Raw genomic sequence first — 20,087 nt, 5'->3', positions numbered from 1 at the left:
GTGTTTTAGAGAAATGGTTATTGTACACATTAACAGAAGAGAGACACATCTTAAAATTAGCAGGGAGTCAAATGTGAATTTTTAACAATGCATAAAATTGATTTAAAACAAGTTTCATGCACGTATTAGTGAGCATCATTGGAGAGTCTTATTCCTGATCAATCTTAAATTCAGTAATGATTTGAGAAAATGTGAATCATCCTTGATTCCAATTACTTCATGACCTATATTCCAATGTAACAAGACATGACTGATGCAAATTTATTTAGTAAAGTGAAATAAATTGTAATGAGTAGTGAATCAACTTAGTCATTAATTGTAAATGATTGTAAAATTCAAATTAGTATGGCCAGTAGCAGTCCTCATATTCCTTACAATTGTAACATACTTATACCATGACGAAGATATTCTTTCAGTCTGTACTATTGCCTGCTTGTATACATACAGGTTTTTGAATGACATGTAGGGAGGAAGATACATGAAAAGAAAGAACAGAAAAGATCTCCCACCCTCAGTTTTATTCCACAAATGACTGTAACCAGAACTGTGCCTGGCTGAAGCCAGGATCCAGACACTCCATTCTTTTTTTCCACGTGGGTATCTAGATCTCAGTACTTGAGCCAACCTGTCCTTCGCAGGCGCATTAGCTGGAAGTATGCTTTGAAGCATAGCACTCAGACCTTGCATTCTGAGGCAGAATGTTGGTATCTCAAAAGATGCCTTAACCGGGAACCACCATGCTGGCCCCATGACCATTTAATTTGAAACGGTAAAGGAATCATGTGATATTATCTTCTTGTAGAATTTTTTTAAGATTTATTTGTTTTTATTGCAAAATCAGATATATAGAGAGGAGGAGAGACAGCAAGATTTTCTGTCCGGTGGTTCAGTCCCCAAGTGAGCGCAACGGCCGAGCTGTGCCGATCCGAAGCCAGGATCCAGGAACTTCCTCTGGGTCTCCAACACGGGTGCGAGGTCCCAAGGCTTTGGGCCGTCCTCGACTGCTTTCCCAGGCCACAAGCAGGGAGCTGGATGGGAAGCGGGGCTGCTGTGATTAGAACTGCACCCATATGGGATCCCATCTCGTTCAAGTCAAGGACTTCAGCCACTAGACCACTGTGCTGGGCCCTGGTAGAAGTTTTAATAAAGGTTTTCAGGCAGTGATTGTTGGTAAAGGAGATCTGTGTCCAGTGTATTAATGAAGGTATTTGAATCTTAACTTCAATGTTGGGGAGGGCTTCTTCAAGTACTTTTCTATTACTACTCACTCCAGCAGTTGCAGATGAAAGCAGATTGTTGTTTTCTTTCTTGACAGACCTTGAACTCCAACTGTTGTCCCTCTAATTTCGGATCACTCACATTTTTATTCAACTTAATGCATTCCAAAAGAATGCTACTTTTTAAGTTGTTGGAAAAGCAAAACTATTATCGTGTCAATAGCCACATTATTAAAAGAGATACAGTATTCCAGATGTGTTTCCTCATGCATTTTCTTCCATTAACCCCTTCCCACTATAGTAGATTCTTCATATCTTGAACAATTATGTTTTGGGTGTTGGGCATTTGTTCTGTAGCAAACATCCTAGAATATAAAAGCTGCTATATTATAATGTTTAGTGCTGCAGAGAGCAATTAGCACTTCTTGATTGCCATTGCAGTTTTCTGTACCTAGCTAAACTCCTTCTTTTTCTATTCTAATTTCAGCCCTAGTTATTCGCTTAGATGGCTTTAAACACTTATGTCTAGTCTGACTGAATCCAAACATTTACTCATTAGTGAAATATGTCTTCCCTCATACAAGTCCAAATGTCCAAACACCACTTGGGTATTGATTGCTTCAAACTGAATATAGAAATCTGAATTCTTCATTGTTTACCATTTGCTTTCTAATCAAGTCACCTTATTCTCCTTTATTTTTTAATATTTAGTAATATAAGGTGAAAAGATTCTAGGCACAAAATAAGTGCAGTTGCAGGATCACCATATTTCCTTTTTTCCCCTTCTCCCGTCCACTATCTCTCTCCTTCCTTCTTTTTTCTTTTATTTTTGCAGTGCTACTTCAGTCCACTCAAAAAAAAAAATCACAGCTTTAAATCACCATTAGCCGTAATATTCAACAATTAAAACATAGGAAGACCGTATTTCCATGGGAGTATAGACAAGGACTAAATGCATACCACAAGATATCTGTTTTATTTTTATAAAATCTTTTGTGTTCTACGTTAATTGTTATATACCAGAAACAAATAGAAGATTTGTCTTTAGAGAACTGGCTTATTCAGTAAGCTTAATGATTTCAACTCGGTGCGAATCACACTCCTCGGCTCTCAAGCAGGATACCTGGTAATCATACTGTCTTCTCACGTTCAATCTCTATGAAGGTCTCCTATTTTAGCTTCATTACAATAAAAACATCACTCACCTACCCCATTATTTTCACCAGCTTACTTACTTGGAATTTTAAGATATCATCAAAATCCATTCCCTTGTTTCTAGTTAAAAAAATAGCCTATGTAATTTCCCTTCAGTGATTGTTCAAAAATAGGAATACCATATTGACATTTTCTGGTCTGAAACTTTTCAGTGATACTCCATTGTATTCAGGTCAAGATTTTAATATCATGCATACACACACAAATACACACACACAGAGATCCATGCATTAATTTTCAGGTGAAGATGGAGCATTTCAGTGGTGGACAAGTTGTAGTTAGAGATGCTGGTATAGCAAGTGGGAGGATAAAGAACAAATTAAAACTTTGGATTGGAATTTTGAATTAGTCTGAAAATGAGGGTTGTGGATGTTAGAGTTAATAATGACAGTGAAGGAAACAGCATAGCTGAAAAAATGCAGTATGATTGGAGATAATTTGTCAAAAGAAAAAGGACAGGAATATTTCTACAAAGAATATTCCAAAAAAAAAGTTTATTACAGGTGATAAAATGAAGTTAAGTCAAATGTCATGGTAAGCATAGCCATATGTTAATGAGTGCCAATGGGTCTACAATGAGGGCTGTCTATTTATCCTTGAAGATTTCTAAGGGTAGGGTAGAAATTGAAGGGTAAATCTTAGAGGTTTCACTGAAAATTATGTGAAATGACCTAGATGCAAACTATGAGACAAAGCAGATGGGGCGGGCTGTTGGTGCAGCAGTGATTGTAGTTTAGGATGCCTATGTCCCACATCAGAGTGCTTAGCCCGGAATCCCAGCAGGAATCCCCACGCAAACTTCCTGCAAGGGCACAGTCCTGGCCACAGAAGCAGCTGGGTCCCTATTGTCCACATGGGAGCCTTGGAATGAAATTCTTTCTCCTGCCTTCGCTCCAGGTCAGTCATGAACATCTGGGAAGGGAACCAGTGGAAGGAAGCTCTGTGTCTCTTTGCTTTCAACAAAAAGTAAAGGAGTTTTTAAAAATATGAATAATAAAGAAGTGGGTATTTCCCCAAAGCAAATTCTATTGAACTGAAATTATAATAACCTGGTAGATATAACCATTAAAGAACTGCAAGTGCTAACAGCATGGCGCCTTCCCTCCTCCTACGTGTGGAAGTGTGGCTTTGCTCCCTGGCAGCTCTCGCTATGACTGAAGTCATACCACCAGAGGCAGCTGATGGTCCAAGTCCACGTTCCTACTTCTCCTACTCTTCTTTGAAGAATCTGCCTTTGAATTTGACCCTTGTAAATTATCATATCTTTTGCACTTCAGTCATTCAACATTCATTTTTGCTCATTTTATGTGTGTGATATTATTATTCTAGATTCCTTCCCAGATACATTATTGATCGTCATATTTTAAATATTCCCATACTGCCTTGAAGGTATCAACTCTGCAGTGACACCATTTCTCTCCGGGACAATTCCTACCAACATTAATACAAAGAATGAATGCTAATGGGGAGATATTTGTTCAAGTTTGGACATAGTTTTCTGCTTTTGTAAAGAAGCAGAAATGAAACTCATGTTTAAACTCTGAATGCAGTAACCATTTTGAAAGTTTTCTCTCTGCTGCTATTAGATAACCTTTTGACAGGTGTGTTTCACAAGAAACTTGCTCTTCTTTGCAATGTTCCATTTTTCTGAACTTGTAGGAAAAAAGAGAGACAGAGAGAAGTGGGGAGACAGAAAGATTTATAGAAAAGACTGCCAATGTTTGGAGACCAAGCGTGGGAACTTGAGCTGGGAAAATTGGCACAAAGATGGTAAAATAGACAGAGGGAAGGCCAATCAAGGACTAGGGTGGGGTGAAAATGAGAAAAATGTCTCTGAATTACATAATTTGTTTTACCCTCTTAGATACGTACTGATGAATCACTATCCAGACCCTAAAATTTAAATACTTGACATGATGCTGAATGACTTAACTACATGAACTTTTCAATACAGTCTCTTTTTTTTAAAGAGTTTTTATATTGAAATATCAAATATACAGAGAGGAGGAGAGACAGAAAGGAAGATCTTCCATCCAATGGTTCACTTCCCAAGTGACCGTAACAGTCAGTGCTGCGCCAATCTGAAGCCAGGAGCCAGGAGCTCTTCCAGGTCTCCAACACGGGTGCAGGGTTCCAGGGGGTTGGGTTGTCCTCCACTGCTTTCCCAGGCCACAAGCAGGGAGCTGATGGGAAGCAGGGCCGCCGATTTAGAACCAGAGATCATATGGGATACTGGCGCGTGCAAGGCGAGGACTTTAACCACTATGCTATCACGTCAGGCCCTCAATACAGTCTCTTTCAAAGTTAAACACTAGCTCTCTTCTATATGCATTCAAATGCTTTTTTTTCTGTTTTTCGTTTAGAAAAATTGCTTATTTCACTTTAACTCAGCCATTCTTTGTGTCTTAATTAGGAACTATCATTTTGTCCTTTTTGGTGAGCTTTAAGATGCAAAATTTCAAAATTTACTTTTAAAAAACATAATTTAATGTATGAAGTTTGGCCCTGAAACTCCAATATAAAATATTTCAAAGGCTTTCACTGACACTTTGTGGCAAATGGTGGAACTACAGTGTTTTCTAGACATGTTTGCTTAAAGTTTATGTGTGATTTATATAGCAAGTAACAATCAAGAAATTGCTTTTTTACATGTTTGTACACACACACACACATACACACACATAAAAAATCACAATGTCACACAAAGCATTGTTTAAAATGAAACATGACAATTTTCTGTAAAAATACTTGTGTTTCACAAGTAGTAAAACATGCTGTTTGATTAAATAGCAAGAAGTGAATTTTGAAAACGTTTTTGATTGTTTACATATTCACTGATTAATATAGAATAATTATAAAATAAATCATTTATATTATGCTTGGACAATCCATTCTGAATTTAAGGTTTTTAAAGATCAGGCTTATTTAAAGTTTTCATTTTCCTGAGTTTTAAGGTATTAATATGTTAGAGAAAGATGTAACATTTTCAAAGATAAATCTTCAGAAATCCAGGTATTTTATTAAATTGACATCTGTTCATAGCTAGCAGATAAATTCAGCTTCCTGAGCTTATAAAACCATTTTGCAACATACAAAACTTTTACTATATGATACATAACTGAATTCCTCATTCTGTGACTAAATTATTATTTCATTGCTGTATAAAATCAGTAACCGTTGCATCATCTGGTATATAAGTGAAAATGCTAGAGGGTAAAGCTAATGATACCCAAATTCTCAGCTATTAGCAGTTAAGATATCCACCAAGAGATGTGAGTGGCAGTGCATAAAGATACACAGTTCTAGAGTCAGTGATTATGTCCCATTTGTATTACAAAGTAGAAGCAGGATGGAGAGTGGGGTAGTCAGTATGCCCTCGGTTGTTTTTTGAAACTGAGATAGCCCCTAATTTTACACTGCGGGCATTCTCTAGAGGGGAAAGGAAGCCAAGTGTGAAAGCGTTAAAAAATGTTTTTGATTGGAAGCTGATGCTTCAAGATCATAAGGGTTATAAGGAGCAAATTGGATTTCTAATGTTTATATGAGTTTACTTATTGCTCCCTGTATTTTGTGAGACAAACTGTGCAGAAGAGACCAGATTTTCACTTAGAACTAAATCCAAGTTCTAACTATAACTCTGTGCTTTATGAACCAAGTATCCTCAGATGTCATGCATGCACTCTCCATTTCATTGTTTCATGTGTTAACCCTTCACATCATTGTTGTGATTCAATAACAGAAGCTCAGTATTAGGCAATAGTAAGAGAGCCGAATAATTGTTGACCACTGTGTTTTAAAGACAAAACTCTTCAACTATTAGAAGTTCTAAGTACAGTTTGCAAGTAGATATGATTCAAACCAATGGGGAAAGAAAACACAAATTATTGAAAATTCCTAGCTCCGTTATTATCTGATAGAATAACTATTTCTTCAGGTTCTACTGTATACTTAGTAGTGATGGAACAGAAGGATGAATCAATGATTGTTCTTTACATTGTCATTCAATTTAAAATGAAATGAAAATGTGCACGGCCTTAGATTCCATCGAGATATAGCACGCAAGGTGAATGCACTCATTTGAAATGTGCCTTCGCCACTGAAGCCGACTGACTGGTTCATTGAAGACACAAAACATGCTCAAGTTATCTATTGTTTTGGTACATATGTGTAAAATTTCCAGCATTTCTTCATTGTTACCCATTTTCCAAGCCTAATTTTTCTCTCTTCTCAAATGAGTTTGTGTGGCAGTGTGGAAGAACCACCACATGAGGACGGTAACCAACTACTTCATAGTCAACCTTTCTCTGGCTGATGTGCTTGTGACCATCACCTGCCTTCCCGCCACGCTGGTCGTGGACATCACAGAGACCTGGTTCTTCGGGCAGTCTCTCTGTAAAGTGATCCCTTATTTACAGGTAATAATTTTTCATAATTTTTTAACTCAAACGCAGAAAGCTCTGTAAAAAAGCATTGTTGAGACAGTTTTAGTGTCATAGCAGATCTGAACACATGGTACGGTGATTTTCGGCATTACACCTGTTCCCATACTTTCGCCCACAAATGTGCCTTTCCCATAACCAACACTGCCTTACCACTAACGTGGTACACTGGTTGCACCTGTTGAAGCTTTATCAATATATCATAATCACCCAGAGCCCATAGTTTAGAGTTCCATCCTTGATATACATTCTATAGGTTTGCACAAATGGGTAAAGACATTTATCAACCACTGTAATATCTTACAGATTAGTTTCACAGTCATAGCCCTTCAGTTAATTAACCAATGACCTAAACACACACACACACACACACACACACACTATTTAGAAACTTGAAAATTTAAAGAAGAAAATATGTGAGACTATGAGACTGTTTGGGGAACAAGTTAAACTCTAGGTAAAAATAATGAATCCACAAAATTATTGAAAGAGGATGAACAAATTTTTTAAAGATTTATTTTATTTTTCTTGGAAAGGCAGATACACAGAGGAGGACAGACACAGAGGAAGATCTTCTGTCCGTTGATTCACTTCCCAAGGGGCCGCAATGGCCAGAGCTGTGCTGATCTGAAGCCAGGAGCAAGGAGCTTCTTCCGAGGCTCCCACGCAGATGCAGGGTCCCAAAGATTTGGGCCATTTTTGATTGTTTTCCCAGACCACAAGCAGAGAGCTGGATGAGAAGTGGGATTGCTGGGATTAGAACCGGCACCCTTAAGCAATCCTGGCACTTGCAAAGCAAGAACTTTAGATGCTAGGGTAATGCACTGGGCCCAGAACAAATGTTTTATATAAGGAACATCAACAAAGTAATATTTGAGGCTCTTACAGTTCAAAAATTTGAAGACTATGTTTGTAAGTTGATTCATTTCATACTGAAAAATTAAGAGCTGGATAATAAAATTAATGCAGCAGACAGATTTTAGTGTAGGTACTAACATAAACTACCATTTTTAAAATCTCTATTATTTACCTATCAAGTTAGGTAAATAAACTCTCTGAGATCAGTTCATGTAAAGAGAATAATTTTAATAAGATTGATCTCATACGATTGTCGTGACAGTTCTCCTTCAAAATTTACATGTCATTTGGTACAATGCTTAACTTCTGGACGTTGACTATTTAATAAAAGTATAGCATGCTATTAAAGAACATTGGAAGCATAATTGTAAGATGTTTCAGTAATAAAAACTGAAAGAAGCTTTGCAGTATTTATTCGCCATTTAATGACATAAGAAGAGAAATGAATGTTTAGCCTAGTGTTTAAGATGGCAGTATATAAAATCAGAGTGCCTGAATTTGATTCCCAGCTCTAGCTAACTGTCTTCAGCTTTCCACTAATGGAGATTCTAGAACACAGTAGTCATAATTCAAGTAACTGAGTTTCTATCACCAGTGTAAGGACTTTAGCTGTAATGCAGTTATTGATGTTCATGGTTTGCATTTGGCATATAATCCAACAGATGATCTCTCCCTCCCTCTCTCTCCAATAAATACTTAAAAATAAATTCTATGAGCAATTTTCTGGTTGTTCACATAGTTCTAAAACTTTACAAAAGCAAAAATTCCTAAGATAGTAGCAACAGCCACTTTTTTTCAGAGGTTGACTCCCCGCAGGAATTTGGATGATAATAAAATGGCAGCCATTGCATACTTGTCTTGCATTGTCTTCCTCTATCCACCACCCCAATGCTTACTCTACGCAGGCTACCAAGTAGTGATGATTTTATTTTGAGGGACGTAAATAGTCTTGCAATAATAGAAACATAATGGAGGCCAAGAATGTTCTATTGCTAGCAGTTTTGTTATTTGGCCTTTTTGGACTCAAAAAGGTAAGAGAAATCTTTAGCTCAATAGTTTCTCAATAAATGCTTACAAGTGAAATGAATATTTTTAAGGCTCAAGGATCATCTACAAAACAAAAGGTAAATTGGGCCCAGCGGCATGGTCTAGCGGCTAAAGTCCTCGCCTTGAAAGCCCCGGGATCCCATATGGGCGCCGGTTCTAATCCCGGCAGCTCCACTTCCCATCCAGCTCCCTGCTTGTGGCCTGGCAAAGCAGTTGAGGACGGCCCAATGCATTGGAACCCTGCACCCGCGTGGGAGACCCGGAAGAGGTTCCAGGTTCCCGGCTTCGGGCTGGCGCGCATCGGCCCGTTGCAGCTCACTTGGGGAGTGAATCATCGGACGGAAGATCTTCCTCTCTGTCTCTCCTCCTCTGTGTATATCTGGCTGTAATAAAATGAATAAATCTTTAAAAAAATAATAAAATAAATCTTTAAAAAAAAACAAAAAAAAAAACAAAAGGTAAATTGTCTTAGGCGTTACAGAAGCTTTTTGCGCATATTATTTGTAATTATAGGTTTTATGTGGGTCAGCTTACTGAAAATTATGAATGAATTGAAAAACAAGCTGTAGCAGATTTGTAGATAAATGGAAGAATAGATAAAAAATCCTAATAAAACAAAATTCAATGAGAAATGTATGATTCTGATGATATTTACATAGAGACATTGGAAAATAAGTGAATTCTAACATTTCACCACCTCTGTGATATTTCCTGGAAGCTTTCTATTTCTTTTTGTTCCTCTTATCACCCAGCAGGAAATTTTAGGGCTCCTCTTAGGTTTCAGGATGACTCCAGTTACCTAGACTGTTCAACTGACTGAGACTATTTCATGTTCTGTCAGTGAGCCAGGCAATTCCTCAGCGGATAATGGGGTAACAAGGGAAGTATGTATCACCTTGAACCATGTTCAGTGCTCTTCTAAAATGCAGTGATGTTGTCTTATAGAGAGCATATTCCAGAATCTTCCTTTTTTGTGGGAGACAGAGTGCAATTGGCATGCCACCAATGAGTGATGAGGAGCAGAGGTACTTGTTAAAGTCCCTGAATGTGCTTGTTTCTCAAATGGAAAGTTCCAATAGTGAGACTCTGTCTCCTAGAGCATGACTTAATGGCAAGTTTCTGCAGCTAAAAAAACGTCCTGATTTGCTGAGACAGTCTGTCTGCTCTCCAAACATTATCCAATATAGCAGACTCCTCAGTTGACCCCCTTTAACACAGGCCAAGGAACAAGCAATACTGAATCCCCATAGTGCAGAAAAGACTAGATCCACCCATAAACTCATCCAACATTACTTTTTATGTGAGGATATAAATTCATAAAAAGTCTGCTGAACAGTAAAATCAGTATCTTCATCTTTTCAACATTTATTGTCCTTTTTCCAGAGGTTCACCACTAACAATGGAACTGGGAATACAGCTATCATTTAATTTGAGTAGTTTTAGTTCGCCTGCTTGTGACAATACTTGTAGCTTTTATTTCTGATATGGGATTTGTCTCTTACTGAATATTTAATATTACATAATGTTTACAACCATTTAAATTTATTTGGTTTTATTTACAACTTTAGGTCCATTTGTTAATTTGCTGTTATTTACATGTTTTTCTTCTAAATACAATATAGCTTTAGATTGATGACTGATATACTGAAACAACTTTGGCAAATTCCCAAAACTCTTAAAAATATCACAGTTGCAATAAAACCTAGCAGAATAAAATGATTCTTATGAGTCTTTAACAATTTTGTAATTCCAAAACCATTAACATTTGTTAGGCTGTTGGCTGAATAATTATCATGCATTTTCCTTCTCTTCCAATAACCATGATTGATAAGAGCAGGAGACTAGTTATTCATGCTGACTTTTTCTTATACTGCAGAAAAGAAATTACACAGCAAACATAAAAAAAGAAAGTGCAGAATTCAAGTGAAACGTGGCAGTTGGCATTGTGTAAACAGACTCATTTCACTTTCTCAGCCTTATTTTTAGCCTTCTGTTCTATCAGCTCCTAGCTTTTGGTTTATTTCCACTTCCACTGTTTACGGATACTTAGGATCCTTTAAGGAGCAGATGCTGTGGTACAGCACGTGGACCACCAAGTTGGGATGTCTGCATCCCATTTCAGAGTTCTGCTTGGAGTTTAGCTCCTCTGGTTCTGATACAGCTTCCTGTTGATGACCCAGGAAGGGAACAGATGATGATTCTCTAACTTTCAAGTAACAGTTTTAAAATTAAAAGAAATAAAAGATAAATAAAAAGAACAAAAATGAATACTTTGGAATGAAAAAAAAGAGCAGAATTCTCATTTATATCCACAAGTTACAACGTATACACTCTAAAGAAAATCTATTAAAATGTTAATTACTTATATTCTTTTAAAAAATATTTACTCATTTTTATTTGAAAGTCGAAGATTTTTCCTCCACTGGTTTGCTACTAAATGGCCTCAACAGGCAGAGCAGAACTGATCTGAAGCTGGGAGCCAGAACTTCTGGGTCGCAATTGGGTAGAGGCCCCCAAGGACTTCAGACATCTTCTGTTGCTTTCCAAGTCCACATGCAGAGAGCTAGATTGGAAGTAAAAAATCCAGGACATGAACCAGCCCTTTTGAGATGCCAGTACCACGGGAAGAGGATTAACTTGCCATCACGTGAGATCCAATTGTATACTCATATTCCTACCCACCTGCAAACTTGTAGCTACTTCTAAGTCACTGCCAGGATTCTATTCAATTGTTTCAACTGTGAATCGTTACTACTTGGTAGTATCCGAATATAGAGTTAAGTCATGATACTATTCCTTCTATCCATGTTGATTAAAATTAATCAAAAAGTAACACACTAAGTCTTCAGCACTTTTCATTTCTAATTGCTAGAATGGATAAATACTGTCCTGAACTGTAGCTCAGAAAAGCAAATTGGGCAGGTCTAGACTGCCATACTTTGATTCCCAGGTTAGCTAAGCTATTCAGGGGCTCTAGAGTATTGATTTTATTTGAACAGGAGCAATGGGAGTTCAGCAAGGTGGGAGTGAAGTTATTTTGAGAAGTAGAGTCAAAAGCACTCTAAGGAAGTACAAAAGAAATCCCGGTAGCCAATCGCTAAGCTAAATGATTCCAGTAGATTTCAGTCCTTTAAGTTTATACTTGGAATTGGCCTCCGAGAATTTGTCAAAACTTGTATTTTTATTTGTAATTTATATCACGAGAATTTGTCAAAACTTATATTTTTATTTGTAATTTATATCACTGCTGTTCTCTAAAAAGCAGTTTATTCCACTTTGTATCTGTAACTCTATGCCCTAAAATAGAAACACTTGCAGTTGAATTAGCATTATTATTGCAATTATCAGCATAACGAATAACAGATGTACACATTTAAATGCCAGTCCTTGGCCAGGTATTTCACATCTTAATCACCTCTGCCTAAGTGATTCAGTGCAATTATTATACAGCAATAAAGAGAATAATTAATTTGCCAAAAATCACACAGTTGGGAAATGAAATCAGATTCACGCCCAGGAAACCTGGTTACCAATTATACTGTTGCCTTTCCCAAAAAAGGAAATAAAGAACCAGAAGTGGCACAAATCTTACCTGTCAAACTTCTTTCATTTAAGAAAAACATACACCAGCACATTCTTAGCACAAAGGTGTAAAGCAGGTGATTCAACAAGCAAATTAAGCAAAATGAGTTATCACATGACACATATTGAGAAGAAATTGAATAGGGGTTTCTAATTAAAAATGAAAGAAATGAAAAGTACTTTTCTTTATGAAGGGAATTTTGAGTGATGTTAAGGATCTTTGTTTACCCAGGAGAGAAAACATCAAGTATAATTACCTAAAAAGAACATGTGAGTATAGCCAGATTTGAAACATTTCTTTTCTATTCCCTCAAGTTCCTAATTGCAGCATAATTTATGGTGATGGAAATTGTTCAGAAATCTAGACTCAGTGAATCTTTCTGGGTTTTAGAGATAAGTTCTAGAAAGGAGATCCTTTTACACCACTTTGTTGATTGAATAAGATCTTTGCTTTTGGGGATGCAACATGTTGGAAATTAATGTACAAATTATTCTTGTTGTTTGATAATATGAAATGAGATACCTATAATTCAAATATAGTTAATTGTGAATTCAATTAAATGTTTACATGATAACTTAAAAGAAGCCATTTTGTTGTAAGACCAAATTGTGAAAGTCATTTTCCAATAAATGTTATAGTATAAATTAAAATGTTTGGTGAAAAAGAAATTAGTGAGGTTTTAATGGCATTTGTTTCATGTTTTAAAGAAAATAAACATTTTCCAACACATTTTTTTTCTTTCTGATATTATTAGAAAGAAGCACTTGTGTGGATTTCTTTGATATTTTATGTCTGCATTTATTTAGTTATCTTCCATAAAATTTGTAGTTTCCAGTTTAATAATTTCATTACAAGGTATCTGAGCTTTTTATGCTATCGTAATTTTCCTTTGTTCAAAACAGTGTTACTTGATTCTTAAGACTTTTTATAAAGCAAGTTTAAAAATTTCATAGACATATACCTTACTTTTTATCTTTTTTTAAAACAATTTTAACATCTTTTCCAAATCTGCTCATGTGTAAACATTATGTACACAATAATTGCTACTGTTTGAAAACAGGGATATTGACATCACAATATATGGGACTCATGACAAGAGCCTAGTGCAGAGAAAGGAGGGTATGGTTTTACAAACGGGTGCAAGAAAATGAGGACAGCTGTCTACAAATATCTAAAAATAATATGGGTCCACACATCTTATACTGCATATTAGATGTGTCATAAATATATATTTATTTACTCCCACATATGGGAATAAATATATTGAATTAGCTGTTCTGTGTCTGTTTAATCTCACTTATCATAAAGACTTTGATTTCCATACATCTTGCTGAGAATGTGAGGCTTTCATTATTTTTTACTGCTGAATAATATTCCATCACATATATCTACCACATTTTCTTTATCTAGTCTTTATTTGATAGATACCTAGTTCAATTTCATATCTTTATCGTTGTGAATTGATATGTAATATGTATGCCACTCCTGGTATCTCTTTCATATGGTGATTTCATCCTTTGGATGTAGTAACCAAAAGGGAATAGGGATATGGTAGATCTGCTAGTTATCAGAGGATGCTCCATGCTATTTTCCATAAAGGCTGCATTGATTTGCACTTGCATCCACAGTGTGTTAGGGTTATGTTTCCTCTGCATCCACACCTCTGGACAGCTTTGGATATTCTTGCCTATTGTGAGCAGTTGTCTAATGCTGTCAGGGCAATGAGTGATCCTTCTGACACATGATGGCTCTCTTGCACTGTTTCTTTTCCGTTCTCTAGACTGTGTCAGTATCGGTGTCTGTCCTCACACTGAGCTGCATCGCCTTAGATAGATGGTATGCCATCTGTCACCCGTTGATGTTCAAGAGCACAGCCAAGAGGGCCCGCAACAGTATCGTCATCATCTGGATTGTCTCCTGCATCATAATGATTCCTCAGGCCATTGTCATGGAGTGCAGTACCATGCTCCCTGGCTTAGCCAATAAAACGACTCTCTTTACAGTCTGTGATGAGCGCTGGGGAGGTGAGTATATGACAGACTACAAGCATGCATTTCTACGACAGCTATAAACTAAAAGTTGATCTTGCATTGCCACAATAAATCATGATTTATACAATTTTTAATAGAGCTGCAAAAGTACAGAAAGCAAGTTAAAAATAAATTAATGTCTTTTGGAAATACTACATGGATTCATTTCCAGTTTTCATATTTTTCATACAGTCAATGGGAAGGGGAACTTAGGTTACAATCTGGATTTAGTTATGTTAGTTTTTCTTAAATTTTCTAAACTCCAAATTTAACCTTTTATCCCAAACTAATTATCATTTTTAAGGATGGTTCTTTATATTGTCTGATGTATCAAGTTCTCTAAAGGGCTTCCAATACAGTTGGTTTCTCGTTTTTAAAGCATGTCCTATGTAAGTTTACCCCCTATATTCACAAATGTTCAATCGATGAGTTTTATCAATGAGATATTTAGTATGTGATGTAAGAATTATATTGGTTATGAATAATTTGTTTCCCCATCTGATATGTATGATAGTGAAACTTAAGCAGAAATTCATATTACTTTATTGCAAAACTTACAGCCACTCTGAGAATTCTGTGTAGCAGCGGAAACATTTCTGTCAATGCCTGCACAGCAAGGAATGACAGGGAATAAAAGAACCCTGTGTTGCAACATAGAATGTATTGATAAATAAATTATTACAAGAAATCTGAAAAAAAATTGAACATTTGCTGTATGTGTATTGCATTAGCTCATACAGAGAGAACTTAGATACAGGATAAGCACTTGTTTATAAGTAAGACCTACATTTATGATTATTGCATACATGTATCAAAACCACAAGGATTGCTTGGGGCTATGATATATTCAAATACTTGAATTTTTGAATTGATGATAATTTTCATCTTGGTAATTTTAGTCAGCAAAGAAAAAACATAGTAGCTGAAATATTAGGCCTATGTTTTCAATACTGTAAGACTATATTTAAAACATACTTACAAGTTAAGATTTACCATAAAATCTGCACAGCTTCAATTCAGGGTTTTACTTTCTCATTAGCCCCAAACATGAAATATTTCTCTTCTGTTGAGCTTTGTCCTTCCTTTATAGCATTTCACTGACTTTGCTGTATTTTTCTTTAAGTCATATTCAGTATTTTCAACTTTTTTCCTTAATAGTTTAGATAAAATGAAAATAAATAGAAAATTTCAAAATTGATAAGAACATTTCTTAAATGCCTTACAACCCATTTAGCCATTTAATGCTCAAGCATAATCTTACATATTTAAGATGTGTAAGACATTATGCCAACCTGAAAGAGAAAGTTTCTTTCTAAGACAGCACATTCAGTATAGGGACTTGAAAATATTTTAATTTATTTACATACAAAGTACAAGAATACAAATAAGAGAACTCAACTCCTGTTATTTGGACAAAAATTTACTGAGAAGCTACTGACTTTTCATCAAAGCAACAAACATGAGCAAAGAGGCACATATTTTGCCTAGCACCTAGAATCCATTAAGATACCTATGTCCTACCCTGGAATACCTGATTGGTCTCTGCCCGAGACGTGGATTGTGCCAGCCTCAACATGGCTCAATCTTGACTATTGCAGGGGAGGTGAAAATATCTTTTTAAATGTGAGCAGTATTTCTATTTGCTTTTCTCCCCATCTCTGCCATTAAAATAAATAATTTTTAATATGAAAAGAAAATTTTTAAAATGTTTGTTTTTGTATCTGAAAGGTGGAGTGACTGAGAGGGAAGGCAGAAGAGATGGAGACATACACAGAGTGTTCTTCTCTCTCCTGGTTCACCTGCCAAGTGGTTTTAAGTCAGGGCCAGGACAGAGAGAATCCAGGAACCTGAAACATCTGAGTCTTTCGGGTGTGTGGTAGGGACCAAAGCACCTAGACTAGCCTCTGCTGCTTTCCCAGGCTCAAGAGTAAAGAAGTAAAGCAACAGGGACACACACTGGCACTAATATGGAATGCATCACAGCACTGGCTCTAAAAGCAATTCTTCAGATACAGAAGCAGGAAAATCAAATGTCACCACAAATTGAAGAGCAAAGGAAGTGGCTCAGAGCTTGTCCTTTCTGGAACATTGGGATAGGCAGTCTAAAGAACTGAGTTTTGAGAGAAGGTAGATGGGGTAACAATTTTAACATGTCTCATACTTCCTAGACAATGATTTACAGTAGAAAAATGCCAAGAAATTGCTTGGATACAATATTTTAGCTAACTTATGGTTAAGTCAAGTTGAGAAAAGATTAGGTTTTTGGGGGCCTGTCATGATGGCTCAATGGCTAAATCCTAATCTTATAAACATCAGCAAACCATATGGGCACTGGTTCTTATTCCAGCTGCTCCACTTCCCATCCACTTCTCTACTTATGGCGTGAGGAAGTAGTGGAGGATGACCTGAAGCCTTGGGATCCTGCACCCACTTGAGAGACCAGGAAGAATCTCCTGGCTCCTGTCTTCACATAAGCTTCACTCCAGCCATTGTAGTCATCTGGGGAGTGAAACAGCAGATGGAAGATTTTTCTTTCTTTCTCTCCTTCTCTCTGTAAATCTGACCTGCCTTTCCAATTAAAAATAAATTAATATTTTTTAAAAATTAAATTATTTGTTCAAGATTATGAAGCAAATATGTACATCCATTTTTAAATTTTAAAATCAAAAGTTATGATCGTTTAAGTTTGCAAAGTTTATAGTTTATTAAAACACATTATTTGGTATGTATGAGCCATATTTTCCCTCAAGTATTTTAATAGTTTATTTTATTTATATGTACATGGTATATATGTTACAGAAACTTTCATAACGTTGTTAAGCTTTTCTTTTGTTATATCAGCCTAAACAATCAAATAATATTAATCCTCAGTTCCAAAAAGATGACAAAACCAGAGAATACTGGCAATTATTAGGATTGAGTATGTAGATGTATTTTTTCCAATTGCCTTTCAGTAATTATATAAACACATAAAACTTTTATACCTGGAAGGTTATTTAGTATTATCTAACTCTATTACAAACATCTAATTTAAAAAAAACACAACTATAACTGAATACTTGAACATCGAATCTTAGCCTAAATACTTTAAATAATCCAGAAAAGTTTTTCTTTTTTTTTTTTTAAAGATTTATTCATTTTATTACAGCCAGATAAACACAGAGGAGGAGAGACAGAGAGGAAGATCTTCCATCCGATGATTCACTCCCCAAGTGAGCTGCAACGGGCCGGTGCGCGCCGATCCGATGCCGGGAACCAGGAACCTCCTCCGGGTCTCCCACGCGGGTGCAGTGTCCCAATGCATTGGGCCGTCCTCAACTGCTTTCCCAGGCCACAAGCAGGGAGCTGGATGGGAAGTGGAGCTGCCGGGATTAGAACCGGAGCCCATATGGGATCCCGGGGCTTTCAAGGCGAGGACTTTAGCTGCTAGGCCACGCCGCTGGGCCCCAGAAAAGTTTTTCAAAGGAATTTTATATATTCCATAATTAAAGCAATGCTCAAAGAGGCGGATATCAAATTGATCTGCTTTTAATTATTTTATATTCCTTTTGACATTATTCATTTAATATTTATTTAATAGTTTCACAATGGTGTAATATTTGATTTTGGGAGTCCATACCTATGAGGAGTCTTCAGAAAGTTCAGAAATATATGATTTTTAAAACTTCACATGGATTTCATAAAATTTGGGACACTAAAGCAAAATTATCTTGTAGTTCCATTATATCATGTGTTTTTAAAGTCTTCTAAATGTGTGTTCACTATCTATATTTGTATTTATATTTGTACAAACATTTTATGTTTTAATTGTGCCTTTTATTAACATAATAGAATCAAGTTTTTAGTAGTTGTTAATCTTGAAAATGAAGTTTCCTAATTAAAATTATGCTTAAATGAAAGACAATTGATATAGCAACATTCTAGGCTAGGAATAAAGGTCTTAAAATCTATTGGAAACATTGATTATCAAGTGTAGAAAAGAATCAAAGAAAGGTATTTTCAACATACACAATTAAATCTTCAGTGGCATATCTGATTTTTAATTAGCTGAAATTCTGAACATAAAGTGAGGGATTTTAGATTATTCTGCTGACCAATTGTAGTCGGGGTAGATGCCATCCCATTCCACATGTAGGGGCCTGGGGGTGCAGTCTTGCAGGGGGATAGCACCTGCAGGGTGTAGAGGGACCTGGTGGCTCACATCGAGACTGGCAGAGCATACCTAGGGATTTCCCCATGTTCTTGATCCCAGGTAGGGTGGGGGGGGTAGGGAGAGCTCCAGGTCAGCATGCCTAGTATGCCAGTGGAGTGGGCCTGGGGAATTAGAATGGGCCTGGATCTTGGGTGTACAGAGGGGTAAGATCCCAGGCCAGCACACTTGCCAGAGCTTGGGATCCTGGTAGGTGGGCAGAGCTACAGGCAGCATACCACCCACTGGGCTTCAGAAGTCTGGGCTGGGAAATCCATGTACTTCTGGGCACAGGGACTATGGATTGATTAGAGAAAGGGGCAAGGGAATGTGGGAGAGAGGGACCGCTGGTAAGCATAAGAACCAGTGCTAGGGCAAGATCTGGTTAGACAGGCAGTGGAAGCCACTGGCATGAATGTGAGCTGGATAGTGGGGTCGGTTGGGTTGAGCCAGTTTTGAATGCCTACTGACTTGTGTGAGAGCTGAACAGGATTTGGGACAGATATTGTGTCTGCTACACATACTGGAAAGCACAGGAGCCAGGGCTGGGGGTGGGCCTAGTGGGGGTTGTTGAGGTTCTCTGAGACTAGGCCACAGCTCCTGTTGATGTATGTGAGGGCCAAGTGTATGGTGGGCAGGGTCAGGCTGGGCTGCAGTACTCATGAATTTGCATAGGAAATGGAGCAGGAAATAGAACTGACCCAGCAATTTCAACTACCAGTCTGTGCATAGGCTGATATGGGTGATGGACTGATCCAGACACTGCACTGGCAAGGACACACAAGAATCAGGTCTGGGATCAAATCAGATGTGGTTTGTTTGAGGATCCCCCCAACTGAAGCATTTGACTGAGAGCTCCAACCATGAGGAGAATTGCAGGATCTGTGGTGTGACTTTGCAGTGCATGTATCAGAGTTGGGCCTCCTCAGTGGCTTACATGGAACAGTGGATGGCATACACAGATGCACATGGAGGATATGGCAATCCATTGAGCTTGCAGGGGACATCTGATACCATAACACAGGAAAGAAGATAGAACAAATTGGTCAACTACCCAGGTCAAGCATTGAATGGAGGCTCTAAGATGGTCTATTTCAGCCAATAGTCCTTGGAAGCAATTCCTCATTCTTAGATTGATGACACTGATAGCATTTCAGAACTATGGAAGCCACTTAAGCAGAACCCTTGGAGCATGCCCCACATCAAAAACCCTGGGTTGACATAGGGTGGCCGTTCTCCATCTCCGGATACTGAGGTGGTTGGGAGACTGGGTGTGGCTTCTTCTTTTTTCTTCCTCCTTCCCCCAGAGGCATGAAGAAGAAAAAAGGAAACATGGAAACAGTGATCTCACCCACTTTTCACTAACCTTTGACCTTTCCCACCCTAATCAACTATGTAAACATTATCAAAAAATAAATTTTAAAATGTTTAAAGATTATTCTGTTTTCCCAGTTGTCATCATCTCCTTATGAAAGCACAATTAATGCTGCCTTATGTTCACTGTCCAGG

The 20,087-nt window shown here is 37.2% G+C and overlaps 1 protein-coding gene across 1 annotated transcript in view; it reads left to right on the top strand.

The window, feature by feature from the left end:
- Positions 1-20,087, top strand: part of HCRTR2 (hypocretin receptor 2) — an 86,333-nt gene that overhangs the window by 43,515 nt on the left and 22,731 nt on the right. The window contains exons 2-3 of the mRNA XM_058671840.1: positions 6,669-6,847; positions 14,140-14,383. Of these exons, the coding sequence (XP_058527823.1) occupies positions 6,669-6,847; positions 14,140-14,383 (423 nt within the window). The remainder of the gene's footprint in view (positions 1-6,668; positions 6,848-14,139; positions 14,384-20,087) is intronic.

Source organism: Ochotona princeps, chromosome 1 (assembly GCF_030435755.1).
Source record: "Ochotona princeps isolate mOchPri1 chromosome 1, mOchPri1.hap1, whole genome shotgun sequence".
Taxonomy (NCBI): Eukaryota; Metazoa; Chordata; class Mammalia; order Lagomorpha; family Ochotonidae; genus Ochotona; species Ochotona princeps.
The sequence above is the reverse complement of the archived record's forward strand: the minus strand, read 5'-3'. Positions and strand labels throughout refer to the sequence as shown.